The sequence below is a fragment of the Mirounga angustirostris genome, unplaced genomic scaffold, assembly GCF_029215605.1.
Source record: "Mirounga angustirostris isolate CCGP_5_RB_7025 unplaced genomic scaffold, mMirAng1.0.hap1 SCAF_14, whole genome shotgun sequence".
NCBI lineage: Eukaryota > Metazoa > Chordata > Mammalia > Carnivora > Phocidae > Mirounga > Mirounga angustirostris.
This window is the reverse complement of record NW_026991722.1, coordinates 63,141,498-63,164,337: the sequence shown is the minus strand read 5'-3', so window position 1 is coordinate 63,164,337 and position 22,840 is coordinate 63,141,498. Positions and strand designations below refer to the sequence as shown.

Here is a 22,840-nt window from a genome sequence, read left to right as displayed (position 1 = left end):
CTAGCTTCCTTTTAATATGCCTTTTTGTACTCTTTAATTAAGTCTTCAAGTTGATTTTGGCACTTTATTCTGTGCTGTTTACGCGGGATTTTTCTTTTTTATCTTTTCCTGACTTATACGAGATTAATCAACTTTTCTCTAGTCTTTTTTTTTCCTATACTGGTTCAGAAGTTCTGTTACATATGCCTGTCCTGTTAGTGGTTACCCTTACATTTTTAAAGGGCATAATTGATTTATTTTTTTTAATCTAAAGACAGTGTCTCTAACTTCCTTCTTGTTAATACAAAGACCCTCTATTGTGAGGCCAGTCTAAGATCTGAATTACAAATTTACAGAATTTGCTGCTTAGTAAGTAATTTCTTTTCTCCCTGATGGAGCCTGTAATTTCCAGTGGGCCAGTGCCACTTTGTGTACACTGATCGAGTGAGGAACATCTAGACTGCAGAAGGGCCTAATTTCTACTCACCGTGCGAACCACCTTTTAAGAAGGCTTAAAAAGGGACATTGGGGGCATCTGGGTGGCTCAGTCAGTTAAGTGGCTGCCTTTGGCTCAGGTCATGATCCTGGAGTCCCAGGATCGAGTCCCACGTTGGGCTCCCTGCTCAGTGCTTCTCCCTCACCTGCTCTCATGCTCTCTCTCACTCTCTCTCAAATCAATAAAATCTTTAAAAGGGGGGGGGGCATTGGGAGGATGGTTAAAACCAACCCTTATCTTTCTTACAATTCTGCAGAGCACATGCCCTGCGTCTGCAACTTGGGTATGCCTCCCCTTCCCTAGATGATGAATTCACGAGGGACCTCATAGGCTGCTGAGAACAAGTGAGCTTTTCAATGAATTATTTTATGGATATCAGTCAAAAAGTCACCATCAGCTGGAACTGGAAAGCAGAGGGTTTTGTTTTTGTTTTTGTTTTTTCCCCAGTGGCAGCCATTTCAGCTCAAAAGCTCAATTCTTGGAAGACACACTTCCCTGTGCACCTAAAAATAAAAAGTAAAAAAAAAACCCACCAGAAGCTCTATATTGCTTTAGCTTCAGTTGTTCCCCAGCTTCTGACTTACATGGACATATTGTCCATTATTTTAGTTTTACTTTGTTTTTATATTTCTTAAATGAATCACTTCTTGGTTTATGAAGCCAGCATTTATGTACCTTTCCTCACATGTTCATCGGTTTCTTTATTATTTCTTCTTGCATCCCACTTCTTTCTGGGTTCAGCTTTTTATTTCTCAAATACATTCTTTAGGAGCTCTTTGAGATGAGGTTGTGTTGTTAGTGCTACACTCTCTGAATGAAAAGTCTATTTTTTGTCCCCAATCCTGAATTTTCGCTCAGCTGGGTATAGATTTGTTGGTTAACAGTTACTTTTTCTCAAGACTTTGAAGATGTTATTTTATTGTTTCTGCCTGTTCCTTGCTCTGAACTATCATATGTCTTTCCTTCATTTGTTGGGTGTGTTATAAATTTAAAACTTCTTATCTTCCTGCTCCACAAACAGGCTGTGAGCACCCTGCCCAGATGGCCAGGTCCTGCAGTGTGATAAGGCTGGCCACTGCCATAAGTTCTCCTTGCCCTCCCCTGACTGTGACCTAGTGAGAGTCAAGTGCTCCAGTGAAATCCCCCCCCATGCCTTTGCTTGTGCACTCCACCCTGACCCCCAATAAAGCACTTGCTGTGGGTCCTCGCTCCTTCTCTGCTTCCTATCCACTTGGTTGAGCGGCACCCTTAGTGTTCTTCCTGTGTGATCCCTCCTGGTGTGCAGTGAATCTGTCGGTCCAGGACCTAGGAGTATAATACACTTCGTTTTCCTGTGCCTCCCCTGGGTTCCCCTTGTGGCCATCCTGACTGACCATTGCCTAAAAGAACACAGAACAGTAGGTAATTGTCCTCTCTTGTTGCTTTTGAGTTTCTCTTTGTTGATACACTGAGGTTTCATCACATTGTGTCTGGTTATTGATTTATTTTTATTGGTCCTTTTAGGACCCCTAGGGATTTATATGTTTTGTTAATAATGGGACGATCTCAGCCATCATCTCTCTTTTTTTTAAACAGCTTTATTAAGTTATAATTCACATACTTTACAATTCACCCATTTAAAGTGTACCACTCAACGCTTTTTAGTATATTCACAGGTGAGTGTAGCTATTACCACTAATTACATGTACATCTACATATACATTTTGCCATATACATTTTATTCAGATTAGCTTCAGATTGATACTAGGTTCATTTCAGTGATATGTGGAATGTTACCTCTTATAACCCTATTCCCTTTCCTTCTTTCTGTGATATTATTATACACATTAGGTCTGTTAGTGTTACAAACGAACAAAACATAGTTGTTAATTACCACCTCCAGTCATTTCCTTAGCCTAGAACAGCTTTGCTTCCACACACCTCCTTTGGGCTGTTATTGGCAAACACGTTCGTTACATTTCTATATGTTAGAAGCCCAGTACTATGTTATAAACACAGTATCTTATACAATTGCCTTTTCAATCAGTTGAGAGAAAAAAAATACTCATTTATATTGTCTTTCATAATTACATCATTATCTTTTCTAGTGCCTTTTGGTTTTTTGTATGGATCCAAATTCCTCTCTGAGGGTCACTTTCTTTTAGCCTTAAGAACTTCCTTTGGGGTGGGGCGCTTGGGTGGCTCAGTTGGTTAAGTGTCTGACTCTTGATTTTGGCTCACATCGTGATCTCAGGGTTGTGAGATAGAGCCTGCGTCAGGCCCTGTGTCAGGCTCCTCACTGGGCGTGAAGCCTGCTTAGGATTCTCCCTTTCCCTCTCTCTCTGCCCCTCCCTCCCCTCATGCTCACTCTCTCTCCCTCTTTAAAAAAAAAAAAAAAAAAAACCTTCTTGGGGGGAAAAGATCTTATAAGAATTGGTATTTCTTATAAGGCAAGTGTGAAAGCAACAAATTCTCTCAGGTCTTGTCTGTCTGGGGAAAGTCTTTATCTTGCCTTCAGGTTTTGAAAGCTAGGTTTGCTGGATATAGGATTTTTGCTTGACAGTTTTTTCTTTGAGCACCTTGAGTATGTTATCCCACTGCCTTCTCACCTCTGTTTTTTCTGCTAAGAAGTCAGCTGTTAGTCTTATGAGGGTTCTCTTATAAGTAACAAGTCATTTCTGGCTTGCTGTTTTTAAGGTTTTCACTTTTTCTTTGAGTTTAGCACTTTGCTATGATGTGTGTGTCTGACGTGTTTAGGCTCTTTGCATTTATCCAACTTGGAGTTTGTTGTGCTTCCTACACATACAGGTTTTTCCAGTGAATTTGGGAAGTTTTCAGCAGTTATTTCTTCAGATACTTTTTTCTGCTCCTTCTACTCTCTTCTCCTTTTGGTACTTCCATTTCGTGTATGATGGTGCACTCGATGGTGTCCCACGTTTCTCCAGGGGCTGCTAATTTTTCATCATTCTTTTTTTCTCTGTTCTAGCAGAGAACAGTTCTATGTGAGTTTCTTGCCCTGCATATTCCTGACCACATGAGCTTTGTAGATTTGATTCCAGTCTTAAGTGAGGCACAGACCCATGGTCGTGAGATTTCTGATGAGTTTTTTAGATATCTCTACTCCCTTTGGAGACTGAAACAAACTTCTTCTTATGTCCCTTTGCCTTTCACTGAGAATGTGTCTTTTGGAGAGCTGACCCTGCCTCATCCCTTGTCCCTTCCTCCAGGCATCTGTTGTGTCTGGGGCTGGCTTAGGGCTCTTGAGTTTTCAGCTCCCTCTTGTCTCTGGCCATGGCCATTTCTCTTCCTCTAGCCCCAGGTCAGGTCTGCACAGAGTTTACTGTGTGTGTCTTGGGACTAGTGGACTTTGTAAACAGAGCCAGCAGCTTCTTGGGAGAATCATTGGAGACACATTCTCAAATGTGTTGTAAAATGGTTAATATGCATGGCAGCTGCATCTTAAAATTGAGGAAATCTCTAAGTAAACTGCTTAGGCAAACACTTGAAAGTAAACACTTCTTCATGGGCTTTCCCCTGGAATCTATCACTCTTCTCTCTCCTAGGTGTCTGGGCTCATGGCCAGGTGTGCCCTGACCAGGTGTGCTTTGTCCTAAGAGTGAGCTGTAGTGACCTCTCTCAGATAGCCACTTCCTCTGGTTGTGGGCCAGATTCACACACTCCAGCACTGGGAGGGCTCTCAGGTTGATCTTGCGAACTCCTCTGTTGTCATGTCTGCTACCTAGACCCAGCTGGGGAGAGTCATGGCTCCTTCTGCTGATAATGCATACATATATGCATGTATGTGCATGTTGCAGGTCAAACATGCGTTGACATCAAGGACAATGTGGTGGATGAAGGTTTCTACTTCACACCCAAAGGAGACGACCCATGCCTGAGCTGCACCTGCCATGGTGGGGAGCCCGAGATGTGTGTGGCTGCCCTCTGTGAGAGGCCCCAGGGCTGCCAGCAGTACCGCAAGGACCCCAAGGAATGCTGCAAGTTCATGTGCCTGGACCCAGGTGAGACTGATCGTGGGTCATGAGTCAGCCCCCCTGTTCTGAGCTGGAGCCCAGATGTCCCTTTGCTTTCTCAGTGGTAGGGACTCATGAGAGCTCATGGCACATGGCATAGCAACAGTGGCAGCATTTGTTGACAGAGCTGTCCTGACCGCTTTGAGGGCCAACTGCTCTTGTGGGCATGTGTGTGTCACATGACCCAGCCTTCTCTAACTGCCACCTTACAGGTTGGCTTGTGTCAGCTCTCAGGTAGGTAACAAGTACTGTACACCAGTGAACTTGAACTTGAATGTTGGTGTCTGTTCATGAATCAGCTGTAACTGATGGCTTCAAACCTGACCTTTCTCCTCTCAAGACTTATGTCCCCATTTGAGCTCTTTTCCGAGTATGGTGATGTGGACGGTAATGACAGTTTTTATTGCTTATAGTCATTGATTTTTAGCATTAAGATCTTTCAGAAAAAGATTAAATATTACCCTCAGTTTTGAGAAAGAAACTCCTTTCTACCAGGTGGTGTTTGTGGTTAGACACTATGCAGGCATGTGGTCTCTAGATAGCCCTCTTCCTTTCCTTTAAAAAAAAAGAGCAGCAGGTAGCAACCTGCTCTGTACGACCATTAGTGGGCATCACACTCCATACAGCATGCTGGATTATTCTCCACACCAGTGCAGTTGGCATCTCTGTGAATTCATAATCTCAAGTGAAATGTAAATCAAAAGCATGAATTTGTTTTTTTATCTTGGCAGTGTGAGAGAGACGTGGACAGGGCCTTGTGGAAGTCCCTAAGCTCATGGACCCTGTAGAAGAGAAGGTTGGGCAGGGCGTGGTGGCCATCTCCATCCTCCAGGGCCCCTGTGGAGGAGAAACTGCTTTGCCTAGTACTGGTGGGACAGGAGCTGGAACTGGTGTGTGAGGGCCACACAACTAGAGCTCTCATTAAGTAGAGAGTTGTCAGTGTCCCTACATGCCAGGAAGGGCTTCTGGGGGAGAGGGCAAAGCAGTGTCAGAGGGTGTCGGAAGTTTGGCAGAATCAGACACTTTGGCACATGTCCCAGACGTGCAATCGGCTGTGGAGACTACAGAGGAGCCTACCAGGGAGAGTGGAGGTCCGTGAGGGTACACTTGGGCCTCCCTATCTCACAGAGTAGATTGTATCTGCTTGTACAAGATGCATTCCTATGGGATTCTGACAAGGACTGATTGGGTGCTTACCAGGTCTCCTGTGTCCTGGCCACATCACTCTGAACCTCCAGCTCACTTACCTTCCACAGGAGTCAAACTCTGGCTTTCATAAGCCACATCACCTGGATTTCTCATTCCATCTCTTAGGAGTCTACCAGTATTGCCTTACCCCTCTATCCAGGCTTTGTCAGAATGACTAGGCCTATATAAAGCCTGTAGGCAAGGCTTGCCTAGCCCTGAGGACTTCTCAGCAGAGCAGGGCTCTCAGGGCCTCTGGATGAGACCACAGCTGCTGCAGGCCATTCTCCTGTGCAGCCAGAGCAGCTTATCCAGAACTTCTCCCTGCCTCTTGTTCAGCCTTACCTTTGCAGGCTCCTAACTGCTTCCCAGGCTGAGTGTCTTCCCTGGGAAGTGACTGTATTCCAACAAGGACAGAGACACTGCCACCCAAACTGGGGACATTGGGAAAGTATCCCCTTCAACAAAGCAAGGATGTCTGCTCTCACCACTCTGTTCATGGTTGTATAGGAGGTCAAGGGCAGTGCCAGAAAATGAAAAGGTATCCAGACCAGAAGGGGAAAATGAAATCATCTTTTTTTTAGTAGATGACATGATTGTCTGCATAGAAAATCCCAGAGGATCTACAAGAAAGTTACTAAAACTAGTAAGTGTGTTTAGCAAGGTCTCCACATACAAAGTCATATATAAAACTCCATTGTTTTTATATATACTACCTGTGAACAGTTGGAAATTGAAATATCTAAAAAAAGTACCATTTACAGTAGCACCAAAAAAACATGAAATACTTAGGTATAAGCCTTACAAATAGGTGCACAATCTCTATGCTACAAACCATAAAATACTGATGAAAGAAATCAAAGGTGTAAATAAAAGGAGAGGTATACCATGTTCATGGATCATAAGACTCAATATCATTAGGCACTTAACTCCCCCCAAATTATCTGTGGATACAATGCTGTCCTAACCCAAATTCCAGCAGACTTTTTACAGACATTGACAAGCTGATTCTAATATTTATGTAGAAGAGTGCCTGGCTGGCTCAGTCAGTGGAGCACAGGACTCTTGATCTCAGGGTTGCAAGTTCGAGTCCCATGTTGGGTGTAGAGATTACTTAAAAGCTTAAAAAAAAAAAAAGATAAATAAAACTTATGTAGAAATAAAAAGGAATTAGAATAGCTAAAACAGTTTTTGAAAAGAATAAAGTTGGAGGATTCATGGTACCTGATTTAAAACTTACTGTATGGTCATAGTAATCAAAACAGTGTGGTATTATCAAAAGAAGAGATACATAGATCAGTGGAACAGAATAGTCTAGAAATAGTCCCACACATATATGGTTAACTAATATTTGACAACAGTACAAAGGCAATTAAATGGAGAAAGGATATCTTTTAACAAATGATGCTGGAACAATTGGGCATTCATATGCAAATATATATATATACACACATATACCTTTAACTACATATCTTACTATGTATAAATATTAACTCAAAATGGTCATAGACCTAACTGTGAAACCTTAAACTGTAAAATTCCTAGGAGAAAATATATGCTCTAAAAAAAAGAACATAGAAACCATAGAAAAATCTTTGTGACCTTGGGATAGACAACACTTGTAGCTAACCAGTCATGGTGTGAGTCCCCAGGGACCCAAGAGTTGCCTTCTGGCTCCTAGGACAGTGCTGTCTTCTCTGTGTCTGACAAAGTGTGTGCAGGTGGCTTTCTTCTAGGGGATGCTTCTTCCTTCCTGGTAATCACCATGGAGGGATGGTCAGGACCTTGACTGTGTCCTTGGGTTCATTTTGGAAGTGATTAATAAGAGTCATTGCAAAGGGACTGCTGCTTTAGGTGCCCCCTTGGGACTCTGAGCTGGCCAGCAATGAACAGATATGTCAGCAGCCCCCTGAGCTGACAGACTTCCTCCCACAGACAGAGACAAAATGTTCCCTTGAGACTGGAAGAGGATCAGAGGCACCACAAAAGCAGCTAATTGGTGAGAGGACGTATCCTTTCCACATATTTACTTCCCAAGGGTTGTCAGCAATAAGTGCAGCTTTGAGGGAAGCTCTCTGGCCCTGTAGGAGGAGGGCAAGAATGAGCTCGGACCATCTGCATTGGTGTGGAGCAGGCTGGGCCAGCAGAAGGAGTAGAAGGGCCCTGGGAACCCGGCCTTTCACATGGAATCCATGTTGGCCGTGAAGTGTCTCCTTGGGGCTGGTGGTTGGGGAACCTGCCCGCATGGCTGTCACAGAGTTGAAAGTCGACAGTCCTTGGCCCTTCCACCCATGTGGAGTCCTGCTTCCAGTGGCTACCAGTCACTCTCCCCACCACTGAGGCCTTCCCGTGGCCTTCCCTCTGGGCTGTGGAGGCAGGGATTCCCGGGACCACTTCCTGGTTCTGTGTTTCTGTGGCTTGGCACGAGTGGCCCGTCTCACCTCGGTGAGAGCCCCTGGAGAGGTCTGTCCCACTGTTGGCACTCAGCCAGTGCAAGTTCTCTTCCCTCACTCCTCATCCCATGATCATCTGTGCTCCCCCTGCAGCAGGTCCACGGCAGGTACCTAACAAACACTGGTGGGGACCAGGGCAAGGCAGGGTGTCTCCATGTGGGCACTGTCAACATTTGGGGCTCAGCACTGTGATGTGGGCCCTTCTTGTGCTCAGCAGGATGTTGAGCAGCATCCCTGGCCTTTACCCACTAGATGCCAGGAGTGCCTGCACCCTCGAGGGGTTGATGGTGACCCAAAGTGTCTCCAGACATTGCCCAATGTTCCCTGGGAGTGACAGAGTCCCCCAGGTGAGCATCCCTGGTCTAGGGTCCAGGAGCTTGGTCACATAGGCCTGATTTTGTACTGTGTGGTTGGGGGCACAGGGGCCCATAACAAAGCTTCTTAGGCAGAAGGGGTGCATCGCATGGAACTAGTGCTAGGCTGGAAGGTAAAATATTTTTCCTGGCTGATGATTTTCTTCTCTCCTTTGGTGTTATCACAGTATGCATGACTCTGAGCTGTTTCATTTCTGCCATCTCTCCTGAGATCGTCAAGTGCAGGGAATCAGGAAGCAAGTTGCCTTTTCCACATAACCGCTTGGTGGTGAAAGGCTGTCGCCTTCCCATAGCACTAAGTGCCTGGGGGGTCAGGCTCTCCTTTTTGGAAAACAGCCGGTTTCCTTCCTCCCCTTGTACCAGATGGCAACAGCCTGTTCGACTCCATGGCCAGTGGGATGCGTCTGATCGTTAGCTGCATCTCCTCCTTCCTCATCCTGTCACTGCTGCTTTTCATGGTCCACCGGCTTCGCCAGAGGCGGCGGGAACGCATTGAGTCCCTGATTGGAGCCAACTGTGAGTGTGCCTGGCCCTGCCTGTGACAGCCACAGTGGAGGTCCCACTCCAGGCTGTGTCCCCTGTGGGGCGGGAGGCACAGGAAGCGGGAAGGGGCAAGGAGGACAGAGGGGATGTTGATAGGGATGCCCCAGCGTGTCCCCGTTCCACCCACTCACCTGCTCCTGGGCTGAGCACATACCTGGGCAACCAGGGGAACTGTCCTGGGGACCTGAAATCAGGCCCTGGATGTGCGGAGGAAGGGACGCACCCTCAATGCCAGCCGCCCCCAGGCTCCCCGGCCCTCCAGGCCTTGAAGCAGGACCCGCAGCTGGCGCTGGGTGTTCAGATCAGGGATGGTACCTTTCCCGGCAGCCTGGACCGTGAGTGGGCCACCTGCCGGGGGCAGAAGGTGCAGCGCAGCCGACACCCCGAGCAGCTGTTAGGCAGCTTACGGGTGCCTTGCTTTCCTCAGCCCGAGTCCTCTGCAGCGAGCGCCCTTGCCCTCAGTAGAGCGGCGGGAGTCGCTCCCTGTCTTAGCGAGCAAGCCAGGCCCCCAGCACCAAGTCCCCTGGTCCCTGTGGGCAGCGATGGGGTTGCAGACCCCGAGGGCTTGAGGGCTCCGATTCAAGGTGGCCGGAATGCTGAGGGACTGTGCCGGCTGCAGTCGGGGGCCTCATGGCCCTGAGAGGCAGCCCAGTCCTTCCCCAGACCCTCAGTCTCAGCAGGCCAGCTACAGAGACCCTCAGCTGGAGGGGTGTGGTGACGGCGGGGCGGCCGATGTGGCAGGAAGTAGTGATGGCTTGCACGTGGGTGAGGGCCAGGCGTGCACTGAAGGAGGGGTTCCGGGTGAGAGATTCAGGGCTCTCGTGTGGGCAGCTGGGCACACAAGTGTGACAGTCGGGATGCCTGATCCCTTGGCCTGGGGGTGGCAGGTCCAGCCTCGGGAGGGGGTGGGTGACTCGGGGGCTGAGCCGCGCATCTTTGAGTGACATGGCTCTGTTGGCTTGTCTCTCCCTGTGGTTGCGCAGTGCACCACTTCAACCTCGGCCGGAGGATCCCCGGCTTTGATTATGGCCCAGACGGGTTCGGGACCGGCCTCACACCACTACACCTTTCTGATGACGGGGAAGGTGGCACGTTCCACTTCCACGACCCTCCGCCTCCCTACACCGCATACAAGTACCCAGACATCGACCAGCCTGATGATCCGCCGCCGCCCTACGAGGCCTCCGTCAACCCTGACAGCGTGTTCTACGACCCCGCAGGTGCTTCCCCCCCAGGGACAAGGGGGCAGCACGTCACTAACCAGGGGCTCAGTGGTCCTCCTCCCCAGTCCATGAGGCCCTGAACCTCCACTTCTTCCTGGCCTTCTGCTTTCCCCTTGAGTTTCCCTTCAGGTGGAAGGAACCACCGTCTGTCGGTAGGTGGGCTCTTCCCAGGGTTGCCTGTGCAGATGAGCACACCTTCCTCCCGTGAACACCTGTTAGCAAGCAGCCCTTGGGGCACACGCAGCTGGGCTCTGCGGAGAGCTGGGGAGCCGGGTGCTGGTGGCTGTGGGGTCAGGGCGAGCCTAGAGCTGCAGGGGGCCACTCAGAGCCAACTGCCCGGCCATAAAGGCACATGTGTACATGTGGTGAGCTGAAGAGACGCCATCATGACGTTCCCTCCTGTCTGGAAGCAGTTCTGTGAAGAAAGCACTGGTTCTGTGATGTTGGCCCGGTGACTCGAATCTGCTGTCCATCTGACACCGTGGAAGCTCATTCCTCCCAGGGCCGTGTAGCACAGAGGGAATGCCGGGTGCCTCCCCCGCTGCCTGGCTTGTCCCTGTGCCTGGTGTGCAGCTCAGGCGTCCCGTCCCGTTTGCCGGTGTGTTAACACGGTCTCGCACACACGACCCCCTGCGGTACACCAGCGGGCAGTGCCCTCCTCCACGGTGGCCAGTTCCCTGCACACCCACGTACCCCAGCAGAACGGGGGTCATGGGGCCTGCAGTGCTGTGTTCACTGGGACCGAGACTGCCCCTCTGTGGTCTGTGGGCAAGACCTGGATTTGACCCCTGCGCGCACGGATTGCCCGTCTGCTGTCGGGGGCGTTCAGGGTAGAACAGGCTTCCCGCCAGGGATGCCGCCGGGGGGCAGCAGGTCCCAGATGCCTGCATGGGGCCGGCTTAAAGGGAGCACATGCTCCCCAGGGCAGGGTAACAGGACTGCTGAGCCTGGGGGAAGCCAGCCAGCGCAAAGGGGCACGCTGGGCCCCCACGCCCCAAGCTTTCGGAGAGGGCCTGGGTAATAAGGAGCAGGCACACTGAGGGGAGTGGGCTGCCACAAAGCTTCCCTCAAGCCAGGGATTTCTGCAGACCCCTGTGAGGTGTGCGGAGCTGCCTGCCACGGCCCTGCCTCCTGCATTCTCATCCCTGTATTCCAGCCACGGCCTGGCCGCCGCCAGCCCAGTAACCCCCTCACGTCACGGGAGCCCTGCTTTGATTCCCACCAAGTCTGAGAGGATTTTTCCTCTCCCCTGACTTTGTTCTGCCGACTGTCAAAGTATGTCCAGCTCATAGCTGTACCCCTGTACCTCGCCCGCCCCTTGCAAAGGTGAGGGGTGAGCACCGCTTCCCCCCACTCCCACCATAGTGGGAGTGTTCAGACAGGAGGAGCGTCCCCTGGTTCTGTCCAGCCCACCCTCTTCCCCTGGGCCAGACGCACCATCCTGCTGACACCCTTCTGTCTCCTTGCAGACGACGATGCCTTTGAGCCAGCAGAGGCCAGGCCGCCCACCCCAGGGGATGGTAGCGGTGAATGTGCATCCCCCCGGCGCCTGGAGCACCCTCTGCCCGCCGCAGGGGCCTCTCTGGCCGACCTGGAAGACTCAGCCGACAGCAGCAGTGCCCTGCTTGTACCCCCTGACCCTGGCCAGAGTGGGAGCACCGCGGCCACAGAGGTGCTGCCGGGGGGCGGCTGCCACAGCCGCAGTTCCCTCAGTACCGTGGTGTAGAGGACGGCCCGGCCCACGGCCCTGACGGGCAGAGAGTACCTTTTTGCTGTCTTGCTGTCAAGAAGACCTTGATCCCCACGGGAGACTTACAGGGCCCTTGAGTGAGCCTGGACCCGGCTGCACGGCCACACACCCACCGATGGCGTGCGTGTGCACGCACACAGACTGCACTGGCCTCCCGAGGGAGCAGATACCTGCACCGGGTCTCCTGGAGGGCTCCAGAAACATGCATAGCTGTCGGGCCCTGTCTGTTTCTTTTCAAATGGCAGAAGAATGGCGAAGTTCGTTCAGACCACACGTTTCAGAAGCAGGGAACAAAGAGGGCACTGTGGGCAGGGGCAGGGGCCAAACCACACCTGGCTTTGGTGGGCTTGCTGGCTGCAGCATGCCGTCCAGAGGAGCCTGCCAAACGGCCACCGAGCCCCAGCTGCCAGGAGGCGGGAGGGGCGCTTCCAGGCACTGCTGTGTTTGTGGACTGTCTGTTGTCCGGGCACTTGGTCTGCCTCAGGGTAGACGGCCTTGGAGGTTACACAGTGACTGCTCTGAGGATCCCCCCCACCCCAGCTGTGAACATCAAGGGTGACCCTGCCCCGGGCTGGGGGCTGTCCTGGACCGCTGGTGCCCGAGGCCCTGAGAAGGGGGTCATGGAAGGAGGTTGAACTCTCCACTGCGAATCCCAGTTCTGTGCCAGGAGGCCCTGGCCCCACCCTGTCATTTTTCTCCCCAGCATTGCTGTGCATGGCTCCCCCAAGAGGCAGCCCTGGAGTTGGGCCAAGACCCTTAGCCAGGCATGAGTGTTCTGGCCCTGGATCCTCTGTTGGGGGTTGGGGGCTAAGCCGGCTCCTGTCTGCTACCCTCTGGAGCCCCCAGTCCTATTGAATTTGCCCCTGGGCCTGGCCTGCCCCTCACCCCATTTGTTTGTGCCATAAGGGGTTCTTTCTTTGTGGGGAGGGGTGGCTGAAATGAAAGCCCCGGGCTGTGTCCATCTCCTGAAAGTCCACTTGCACACTATCACCACTGGGGCCGAGAGCCCAGTGGCCACATGCCACCTTCCCGTGCTCCTCAGCAGCTTGGGGTGCGGGGTACCCTGCCCAGGGGCCTTTGGACGAAGCGACCCTATTGCCTGCTCCTGGGCAGTGGTCTCGTCTCCTGACACGGGGCTTTTAGCATTTCTGAGGTTTGGAGATTAAGCGGGTTCTGTGCGATTTTTAGCACATCCATATCTTTTCTACGTTGAATGTCTGGATCTTTTCCTTTTGTGTGTGCGTATCTGTGTGTGTGTGTACATATGTGTCCAAGTTTTGCAGGTGGTGGCGGTACACCGGAACTCGGGCATGAGGCCCCAGTTTCCCAGGCCAGCCGTGGCCTCGGGGCTGGCACTGAGGCACAGCCAGGTCTGCACCTCCACCCCTGAGGTGGAGGCCGAGAGCATGGAGCCCTGCTCCTGGTCCCCCGTGGAGCCTTTCCAGACCAGCATGCACTGACCGGAGGGTTGACTAGAATTGGGTGCTTCTGTGGGGCTTTGTGGTGACAGACCTCGTTGGCACGTTCTCACACTCTCCCATTGGAAACCCATTGTGTTCTTCCAGTATGGAATGCGATTTTTGAGTTGCCCTACAGAACTGTCATCCCCTGAGCCCGCCAGAGGTGTAAATTCTGAACAGCCTGTCCAGGATCACAGGATCCAGAGTGCTGGAGGCAGGCCTCAGGCAGGTGGGCTGCGTGCCACACAGGCCTGAGCTCCCCTTGCCAAAGGACTGCTACTTCGAGAAAGGCCTCCTGGGCCCATGTGGCCCACGCCGGCGGCTGAAGACAGCAGGAAGCGTATTGGGCCGCCAGCGTGCTGGGCTCCGGGCAGCTGAGGGCTAGAGAGCAATCACGGGTCTTACTGGTGCCAGGTGAGTGTCCTGAGCGTGTCTGCTTTGGAGTGACCACCACAGCGGAGCACAGAGGGGCCTGACCTCTACAGCTGAGAGGCCTTCACAGCTCCCATGTCTCTGGCCCCACATCTCAGAACCATGTGTAGAGGGCAGGACGGTTGGCACAAGGGGCATGGGACTGGGGAACTCCCTCTGGAGACCGAAGGACTGCTGGAGCCAATTAGGCACGCGGGAGGCATCGAGGAGAGAGGGACCTGAGACGCTGGGCCTGCTTCTGGACCGGCCCGGGCTCTGTCCCGGCACCAGGGTGCTCAGCCCACCGGTGTCCATGGGCTGGGCAGAAGGCCCGCGAGCAGTACTGCTCCAGACCCCTGCCCGCTGTGTCTGCAGGAGTTGGTGCCCGGGAGCTGACCTCTGCTGGACAGCGGTTCTGAGGGGAACAAGGTGGGGAGCTGGGGTCTGCCTGGCTGGCCTTGGCCTCCTGTCCAGTTGCCACCCTATGTAAGATCTGACTGCTCTACGGCCCAATGAAGAATCCCGAGGCCAGCCCTAACAGACTCTCGTGCTCCTGGGAGAGACTGGGCCCCCAGAGGTACAGGCCAAGCTCTTGGGAGGGGCCTCCTCCCCCCGGGGGCCTGACTTACCTGGTGGAGGAAGGAGTCGATACTGTACATTGTCTCGATGCCTGTTTTTTGTTTTTCTTTCACTAAGGGTTTTTAGTTTGGGGTTACTTTTGGTTGGGTTGGCACTAATCCTTTTCTTAAGATGCTGTGAGAACCATTTCGTCCAAATGCCAAATAAATTTGTGTTCTGGAAGAGGCGTGGTCAGTCCTTGGTGCGACCCAAGTGGGGACAGGAGGCTCCAGCCAAGTCAGGGCTGCGAGACGCAGTGGTGGGGATGGGTGGATGGAGGGGTCGGAGCATCTGTGCAAGCCAGGCCAGGCGCAAGGCTCCAAGATGCCCCTGTTCCCTCTGTTCTCTCACCATGGCCCTCTCAGTAATTTCCCAGTTTGTGATAGAGGAACAAAGGGGTGCCCAGGGGACTCAACCTCTAACCCAGCATCGTGGCAGTTGGCTCCAGACCAGGCATTGGGGGCCCAGGGACTGGATGGGTGAGGGGCCAGGGTTAGGAAAGGAACAGGGAGTCCCTTGGTTGGGATAGGAGTTTTGAGGACAGGTCCCTCATTCCTGAACACACCTGCTGGGGTGGTGAGGGGTCCTGAGTGCCATCAGCATTGCTGACAGTGCCCCTTCCCCAAAGAAAAGAGCCTGGCCCTCTGGAGGTTGGAAAGAGGTATCACCCCACCTCACCGCCCTCCCTTCACCCCACTGGCCCAGTCGTGCTCACATCCACAGGCACACATGCCCAGATACAGAGCTCTTCCCAAACTGTCACCTTCCTGGTTACACCCAGGGACAGAGAAATCAGCCCCACTTTCCAGGAGAGCAAACTGAGGGAACTGAGGCTCAGGCCACGGTCTGGGGTGAGGGCCTCAGGAGCTGCTGCAGAAGCCTGAAGTCCCCACCTAGGGGGTGGAGGAAGAGTGGGAGACCTGAGGCTTCCCAGATGGTGGGATGATCCCCCAAAGGAAGGCTTGCCCCAGGTGTGCAGGGGGGAACACCTATACAAGAGAGTCTATGGTCTTTTTTTTTTTTTAAGATTATTTGAGAGAGAGAGAGAGTACATGAGAGGGGGGTGGGTGATAGGGAGAAGCAGGCTCCTCGCCGAGCAGGGAGCCCGATGCGGGACTCGATCCAGGAACTCCAGGATCATGACGTGAGCCTAAGGCAGTAGCTTAACCAACTGAGCCACCCAGGAGCCCAAGAGAGGCTATGGTCTTGGGGCAGGGAGTGGTACCAGGCCCACAAAAGGGAAGGACACCCTCCCACCCCAGCCTCAAAAGCCAAGAGCACTGGGATTCAAGGTGCCCTCCCCTTTGATCTTCTGTCCTTGCCTGGTGGCCTTGGCATGTCACTCCTGGCCCCCAGCCTCCATTTCCTCATCTTTAAATGGGCATCGTAGCACCACCCCCAGGAATTGAGAGAATCCACTTAAAGTGCTTTGCTCCAGTGAGTGCCAGCGATTGTTGCTGGCACACAGCCACAGCCCTGGCATCGGGGTGTGCCTGGTGATCTCAGACCTCTGTCTTCCCTGCCTATGGCCCGGCCTGGACACCACCCCTCAGAGCCTCTCTGCAGGGGCCGGCCAGGGAGCCCACAAGACTTAGCCATGCCCCTAGCCGGCCCCGCTAACAAACAGCCACCTTGCCTGCCCACTGCCTCTGGCACTTTCCAGCCCTCTGGAGTCAGTGGCTGCAGCAGCAGGGCCCCGGGCTTTGCACTCGCCTTCCTCACCGGGCCACTGGCGGTGTGCGGGGACACAGAGGGCGAGCACCTGGACCCTGCCATCCGTTCTGGAATCTACGCTCCCTCGTAGCTCCCCCTTTTCCTGTTAAACCCTGCCACTGCGGGGTTTCCTTGGGGAATGAGATGTTGGGGTCTGGGACAGAAGAGCAGGGTCTGTGCTAGCCTCCTCTGGCCTAAGGCCTGCGCCCCCATTCTTGGACCCTGGCTGGGCTGGAGCTTGGAGAGGACCCAGATGACTGTGCTTCATCTCAGTCCCCTGTCCGCTGTCCGAAGGCACCCAGTGCTAAGACTCCCAGGACCCGAAGTGTGGTGAGGACAGAGTGTCGTGTGAGGCTGTGGGAGATGTCTTTGTCCTGGGACCACTAGACAGTCTGGTGCTAGCATGACCCAAGAACAGTGTGCATGCTGAGCTGCTGTGGTCTCTGCAGGTTTCTGTCTGGGGTCCTGGGTCACAGTGGCTGTCTGGGCACCAGGCAGCATGCGCGTGACCGTCCCCCTGCATGAGCGTCCGGGTCTGCTGCTGGTGTGACCTCCAGTCCTGCCACATGTGCCGAGCTGTTCGTATCGCTGGGGTCTGCAAGCCGGTCAGTGTGGCCAGCCCATGTGTGAGCAGGTGGTACCGGTGCCCAGTGTGGGACCAGCTTGGGACCCTTGTGCCAGGAGACCGTCCTACCCCCGTTCCCTGCGGGGCAGGCTACCTGCAGGCGACTGTCAGAGTATAGCCCAGCCCAGGTGGCGCCTCCCTGTGTGAGAGTGTTGCAAACATTGTGGTCTGGCCAGGTCAGGGTATGTGCGGCAGTTGTGACCTGTCTAGGTGTGCGGTGGGGGGGGAGGGGCGGAGGGCTGAGCTTCTTGAGGCTGGGAAATTCTCTGTATGTGTGGGAAGGAGCACCGCCTTCCTCTGTGTACCCCCAAGTTGCCTCCCTGATCCCCCCACAGATCTCTGGCTTTGTTCCCTCAGGCCCCACCCACTGGATGGAGATGGCCTTTGCTTGTGGGGGCCCAGCCCAGTCCCCCATCAACATTGACCTTCACCTAGTCTAGCAGGACCCCACCCTGGGACCTTTCATCTTCCAAGGCTACAACTCAGCACCTCCAGGCCCATGGATCCTGGAAAATGATGGCCATACAGGTCAGTACCCTGGGACTAGGACACCCCCCAGACAGGAGCAGGAACCCACCTGGGAGTGGGAACTACCCCCCCCTCCCCCCCCCCCCCCACAGGAATCAAAACCTCCACAGTCAGCACAGGAACATCCACACATGTTGGTAAAGACACCCCCAACAGGGGTCATGCACCCCCGTATACAGGTGTCAGGACCCCCCTAACAATAGCAATCAGCCATTGCCCCTAGGACCAGAAGTCAGAGCCCCGTCCCCCCTCCCCGCCCAGCATCAGGATGCCTCAGAAGTCATCACAACCCCCCAATATCACACATAGCTGTGGTGAGTCAAAACTCAAGTCACAGGGGGGCCACTCTCTCCCCCGTCCTTGCAGGGGAGGTTATTAACCCTGCAGTCTGCTGACCCGCAGAGGGGCCTGGACACCAAATGAGGTCCTGATTCCATGGAAGCCCAGCCAGGGAGCAGATGGGCCTGAAGGGGACCTGTGCTGGCACCCTGGGCCCTAATAGCACAAGGGTGGGCAGGTGGGGGGAAAGAGACAGTCACGCGCTCCCCTACCCTCAGTGCTGCTCTGCATGGACACTGGCCCGCAGAGCCGTCTGGGGATTCGGGGCGCCGGGCTGCCCCTGCCTGCCTACCGCGCCCTGCAGCTGCACTTCCACTGGGGGGGCCCTGGGCGAGGAGGCGAGGAGCACAGCCTGGATGGGCAGTGCCGCCCCCTGGAGCTGGGCTTGGGCATGGGGTAGGGTGGTGGGAGTGCCCCATGGGAGGGGCAGCTGGTACCTCTCACGATCTGTGCCTCTCCAGATGCACGTGCTCCACATGAGCACAAGGTACCAGAGCCTGGGGGAGGCGTGAAGTCACCCTGATGGGCTGGCCTTGCTGGCGGTGCTGTTGGTGGTGAGGGAGGGTCATGTGACTCCCGGCAGTGAGGGAGGGACAGAGGAGCTCTGTGACTCCTTGTCCTTCCCAGAAAGAGGTCTGCAAAGCAGGGCAGCGTGGGCCTGTCCATGGAGTCTTGGTGGAGCTGTTGGGGGAGTGCATAGGGTTTGTAGGATTTAAAGCGTTCTGTGGGAGGATGGGGGCCAGCCAGAGGTCCTGGAGCTGCGGGGTCAGTGGGGGGTGACCTTCCCCCCAGCAGATGTCCCAGCTGACCCCTACTGGGAGCCTACCCTCTTGCCTCTTACAGTCTCCCCTAGATCCCCTCAGAGTTCCCCCTTTGGAGACCCGTCCACTCAGAGCCCCTCTCACTTGGAGTCTCCTCCCCAAGAGCAAGACACTGACAAGGCCAACTTCTCTGCCCTTGTGTCAGCCCAGAAGAACGTGTCCCAGTGTGGTGAGGAGCCACGGGGTTGCAGCCGGGGCTGGGGGTGCTGGAGGCTGGGGCCGGCTGGGCACAGGGACGCCCGTTCCAGTCCCGCCTCCCCTTCCCCGCCCAGGGGTCTCGGTGAATCCGGCATCCGCCTTCCCGAGGGCCTCGCTGCTACAGGATGCCTCCGGCCTCTCCCGCTACCACCGCTACTCAGGGTCGCTGACCACGCCCGGCTGCCAGCCTGCGGATGTCTGGATGGTCTTAGAGGACAGGGTACCCATCTGGCGCGCGCAGGTGGGCCCACCACCCCTTCCCTGGGCGATGCGGCCCTCCCCCTCCCTCCCTCCCTCCTGCAGCTGAGGGCAGCCCACGTCTTGACCTGTCTCTGCCCCGAACCCTCACATGGCCCAGTTCCAGACTGTGCCCCAGGCCAGGCCCCCTGGCTCAAACCCTGCACCGCTCAGGGAGAATTTCCGCCCACAGCAGCCTCTCCAGGGGTGCAGGGTGTTGGCCTCTCCCAGCACCTCCATCAGCAAGGCAGCCTCGGCCCCCGCCCCACCCCTAGCCAGTGTGCACCGGGCTCTGCTGGGCCTGGGGCTCAGCTTGTGGCTCTGGCAGAGCCCCTAGGAGCCAGAGTCGACACCTTCCCGCAATAAACGATGCACAGAGTGACCTTGCCCTCAGGTATCTTGTGGGGGTGGGGTGGGAGCGCACTGCCTCTCCCCCTGCCCTAACCCCACTGAGGCCTCTGTGTGCCTTACAACGGGGAGACCCCTGAGTGGCCCTCCCTTACCCCATCACAGCCAGTCCCAGACCCCCACCCAGAACACCCAAACTTCCTCAGATTCCCCTGAGAAGGAGAAGGTGCCCCCATTTCCAAGGAGAAAAACTAGCAGGTCGTAGAAACACCACCTGCTAAAGTCTAAGACTACACATTTTATTTTAAAAAACAAGCTGGCTGACTGACCCCAGGCCACTGTATGGGTTAAATGGTGACTTCAGCGGACATTTCCCTGCGTCCAGGAGGTGAGAAGCTACTGGCTCCGGGCTCTGCTGCAGGCTGTGCTAGGTGAGTGGGTCCTGGTGACAAGGACAGCTAGCAAAACTGCGCCCAGGTGACACTGGGAAGTTCGGCCGTGCAGCCTGAGCGTAGGGTGACACTTTCTGAAGAGCCTGTGGGAGGCTAACTGAAGGGTTAAGTGTCCTTGGCGTCACCGTCCACAGCGAAGCTCAGACCAGATGCCACTGTGTGCAGGCAAAGTTGTCCAGTGAGAGGCTGGGTCTGTCAGTAGAGTGAGGCTGGCCAGGGCCAAGCTGCCGTCCAGTTGAAGCCCCGTGGACTGCGGTTGTATATCCCCGCGGCATTGCCCTGAGTGAGGCTGTGTCCAGATGACGATGTCCCAGCCACCCATGTGTCCCTGAAGTCTGGTGGGTAATGTGTGGGTCACACACTATCTCAGTGCTCGGAGGCCCTGCCTCCTGGCCAAGGCCCCTAAGAAAAACGAACAAAAACCACCGAACAGGAAAAACCAACACTCTCCCCTGAGACAGACCTTTGGGCTCGGCCCGAGGCTGTCCCCGGCGCTGCTACACCCCTGAGCCAGACCCTGCTGCAGCTCTGAGGCCAAAAGGGGCTCCACCCCTCCGCCTGCCCAGACTCAGTCTCCAGCCTTGATCCCCCGCTGCGCTTAGCCATCTGCACTCCCCAGACGTGGTCCCCAGGAGTCCCCAGCCTGTGCGCGGCCCGACGTCCAACCCCAAAGCCCGAACGCTAGCAGGCGGTGCCTGAGGCCCCTTCTCCATCCACGGGGGTGTTGGGTCTGTCCACACAAATACATTGCCCGAGGGCGCTTCCAGCACCCGTCCCGGCAACCCTCGGGGGGCTGCCCTCAATCCCCGCCACCCTGCGGGGCCCCGGGCGGCACCGGCGTCTTCTTGAAGTTCTTCTGGCCCGGGCCCTGTTCGCGCCACCGTCCGCAGGGCCGTCCGGGGCGTCGTCGGCGGGCCTCGCGACCGCGGCCAGGGCGTTCATGGTGCCGAGTGCCCGCAGCAGGGCCGGGCCGCGGGGCGCGGCGCGGGGGGCCGCGCGGGGCTCCCGGCCGGCGGGCGGGGGCGGCGGGGGCGGCAGCAGCTCGCGCAGGGCGTCCAGCTCCGCTCGCAGCTCCGCGCGCAGCGCCTCCAGCCCCGCGCCCAGCTCGGCGCGCACAGCCGCCAGGCCCTCCTGCAGCCGCCGCTCGCTCACCTCCAGGACGCCCGCCGGGTAGGTGGCCCCGCCGCGCGGCTCCCCGCACACGGAGCACACGGAGCCGCTGCTGCGCGCGGCCGCTCGCTCCCCGGCCCCCGGCGCCCGGGCCTCCCCCGCCGCGGCCCCCGCGCGCTCCACCAGCCGCAGCAGCCGAGGCGCGTCGGCCAGCGCCGCCGCCTCCGCCCGGAGCTGGACCCGCAGGCGAGCCAGGCGTCCCGGGGCGCGGGCTTCTTCAGGGCCCGGCCCTTTGGGCTGCGGCCCGGGGTCCCGCCGGCGGCCAACGGCCCGTCGCAGCGCCTCGCTCGCGCCGTACGCACTGCGCGCCTGCACCCACGGGCGCCCGCGGGCCGCCGCCATCCGCGCTGCCACCGCCGCCGCCGCCGCCACCGGAGCCGGGCCTGGTCGGGAGCCCCAGCCCGCAGCCTAGCGACCGCTGGGGCCCCGGCGACGCTCCGTGGAGATGGCCCCCGGGACGGCTGTGGGAACGACCGAGGCCTCGGGAGATCTGGCCTGGGGGGGCCGGGAACTCCGGGAGGGCGGGGGTGGGGAGGGCGGGTGGATGGAGCCCCAGGGGACCCCGGCGGGGCAATGCAGGCAGGCTTGAGTGTGCTGGACCTGCTCTAGGGGACTGCGCTGTCGTTGGCGGGTTGAGCAGCTTGGACTGGCTTCTGGGCAGGGGGTGACAGGACATGGAATGAAGGCTGCAGAAGCCTGGGCGCCCAGACCCGTCAGGAAACAGGCTTGCACCCTGTACTCCAAACTGCTGTCCCCATCACAGTCAGGGGAAGGCAGGTGTGCTTCTGGACCCGCCAGGCCCCAGTCCTCCTCACCCGCTAGGGCCCCCACTTCCATACCATAGTCCAGGTCGCTATTATCCCCGCCCCCACCCCTACAGCTGCAGGAATCTGTCCTCCTCCTGGGCGCCCCCATTCAAGCTCTTCAGGGGTCTGGGTGGCTCTCTGCTGTGCCCCAGTCCTCAGCCACTGGATGTCCCAGCCCACCCTACACTGCGTTCTGGACATGTCTTCTTTTACCCAACAACCTCAGCCCCTCTGAGCCTTTGCTCAGGCGGTTTCTCCCGCTGGGAACGCGCCCCCCCTCCCCCCCCATTTGCCTGGCGGCTCCCATTCATCCCTCCTCTGCAGCACAGCCTTCCTTAGCCACCCCAGCCCCCAGCAGGTGACTCAGGCTCCTCGCCCCCGTGTTTCAATGGCTCTGTTTTCTGTCCACCTGGATCCACAGTAGGGGTCCTGAGCACTGGAGGACTGGGTCACTCAACTTTCAGAGGTACTAAACATGCGGGATGTTGGAGACAGGAGTAGATGAGTGAATGAGTCTGGGGCTGAGGGTCCTGAGTAGTGCAGGGCCTCTACCACCCACCCTGGTCAGCCCGTGCACCTCCTCAGCCTGGCATTCAAGACCCTCGTAGTCATCCTTGCTGGCTTTCCTGTCCCTGACACCTTTCCCACTTGTGCGGGTTGTCCTCACCACTGGACTCCATCCTTTTTCACCCCGGTGCCTTCACCCATACAACTGCCTGTGGCCATCACAGGGTCATGGGCAGTGCACTGTGGGTAGCATCCCTCTGCCCAGCATGCTGTTCTCACCGGACCCTAGGGCCTAGTTAGGACTCTGGGTGCCCTGGGGGCTCCCCAGCAAATTGTGGGGAGGGAGGGTCTGGTGTGAATCCAGGCTGGGCTGGGAGGGGATGGCAAGGTAGCCACAGGGACCTGTGTCCCTTGAGCGCACAGGGGCCTAGCCACTATGTAGCTCTGTGCCCGTGTGTGTGTGTGATTGAGGGTGCTGCCAACCCTGTTCTTTGGCAGCCCTGGACCCAGGCCACCATGAAGACTTCTGGATCCCCCTATTCATTCATTCATTCATTCATTCATTCATTCATTCATTCATTGTAGCCTCTCTGG

The 22,840-nt window shown here is 56.0% G+C and overlaps 3 protein-coding genes across 4 annotated transcripts in view; 2 read left to right on the top strand and 1 right to left on the bottom strand.

Moving 5' to 3' along the window:
- The window catches only part of DGCR2 (DiGeorge syndrome critical region gene 2), an 84,480-nt gene extending 69,795 nt beyond the window's left edge, over positions 1–14,685 (top strand). For both annotated transcript variants that reach the window (XM_045887108.2, XM_054510380.2), the window contains exons 7-10: positions 4,270–4,473; positions 8,861–9,013; positions 10,024–10,260; positions 11,733–14,685. In XM_045887108.2, the coding sequence (XP_045743064.1) occupies positions 4,270–4,473; positions 8,861–9,013; positions 10,024–10,260; positions 11,733–11,989 (851 nt within the window). In that variant the 3' untranslated portion in view covers positions 11,990–14,685. The remainder of the gene's footprint in view (positions 1–4,269; positions 4,474–8,860; positions 9,014–10,023; positions 10,261–11,732) is intronic.
- Positions 14,686–16,099: 1,414 nt separating this feature from the next.
- LOC123853286 (carbonic anhydrase 15-like) lies at positions 16,100–19,300 on the top strand. The gene is given in 8 exon segments (XM_045887968.2): positions 16,100–16,280; positions 16,510–16,545; positions 17,198–17,368; positions 17,926–18,070; positions 18,138–18,271; positions 18,632–18,697; positions 18,801–18,968; positions 19,077–19,300. Coding segments are annotated over 8 exon segments (1,125 nt in total).
- Positions 19,301–20,344: 1,044 nt separating this feature from the next.
- On the bottom strand, positions 20,345–21,420 carry LOC135362529 (protein FAM246B-like). Its single transcript, XM_064578005.1, is given in 2 exon segments — positions 20,345–20,630; positions 20,633–21,420. Coding segments are annotated over 2 exon segments (711 nt in total). The 5' UTR covers positions 21,276–21,420; the 3' UTR covers positions 20,345–20,562.
- Positions 21,421–22,840: the final 1,420 nt, after the last annotated feature.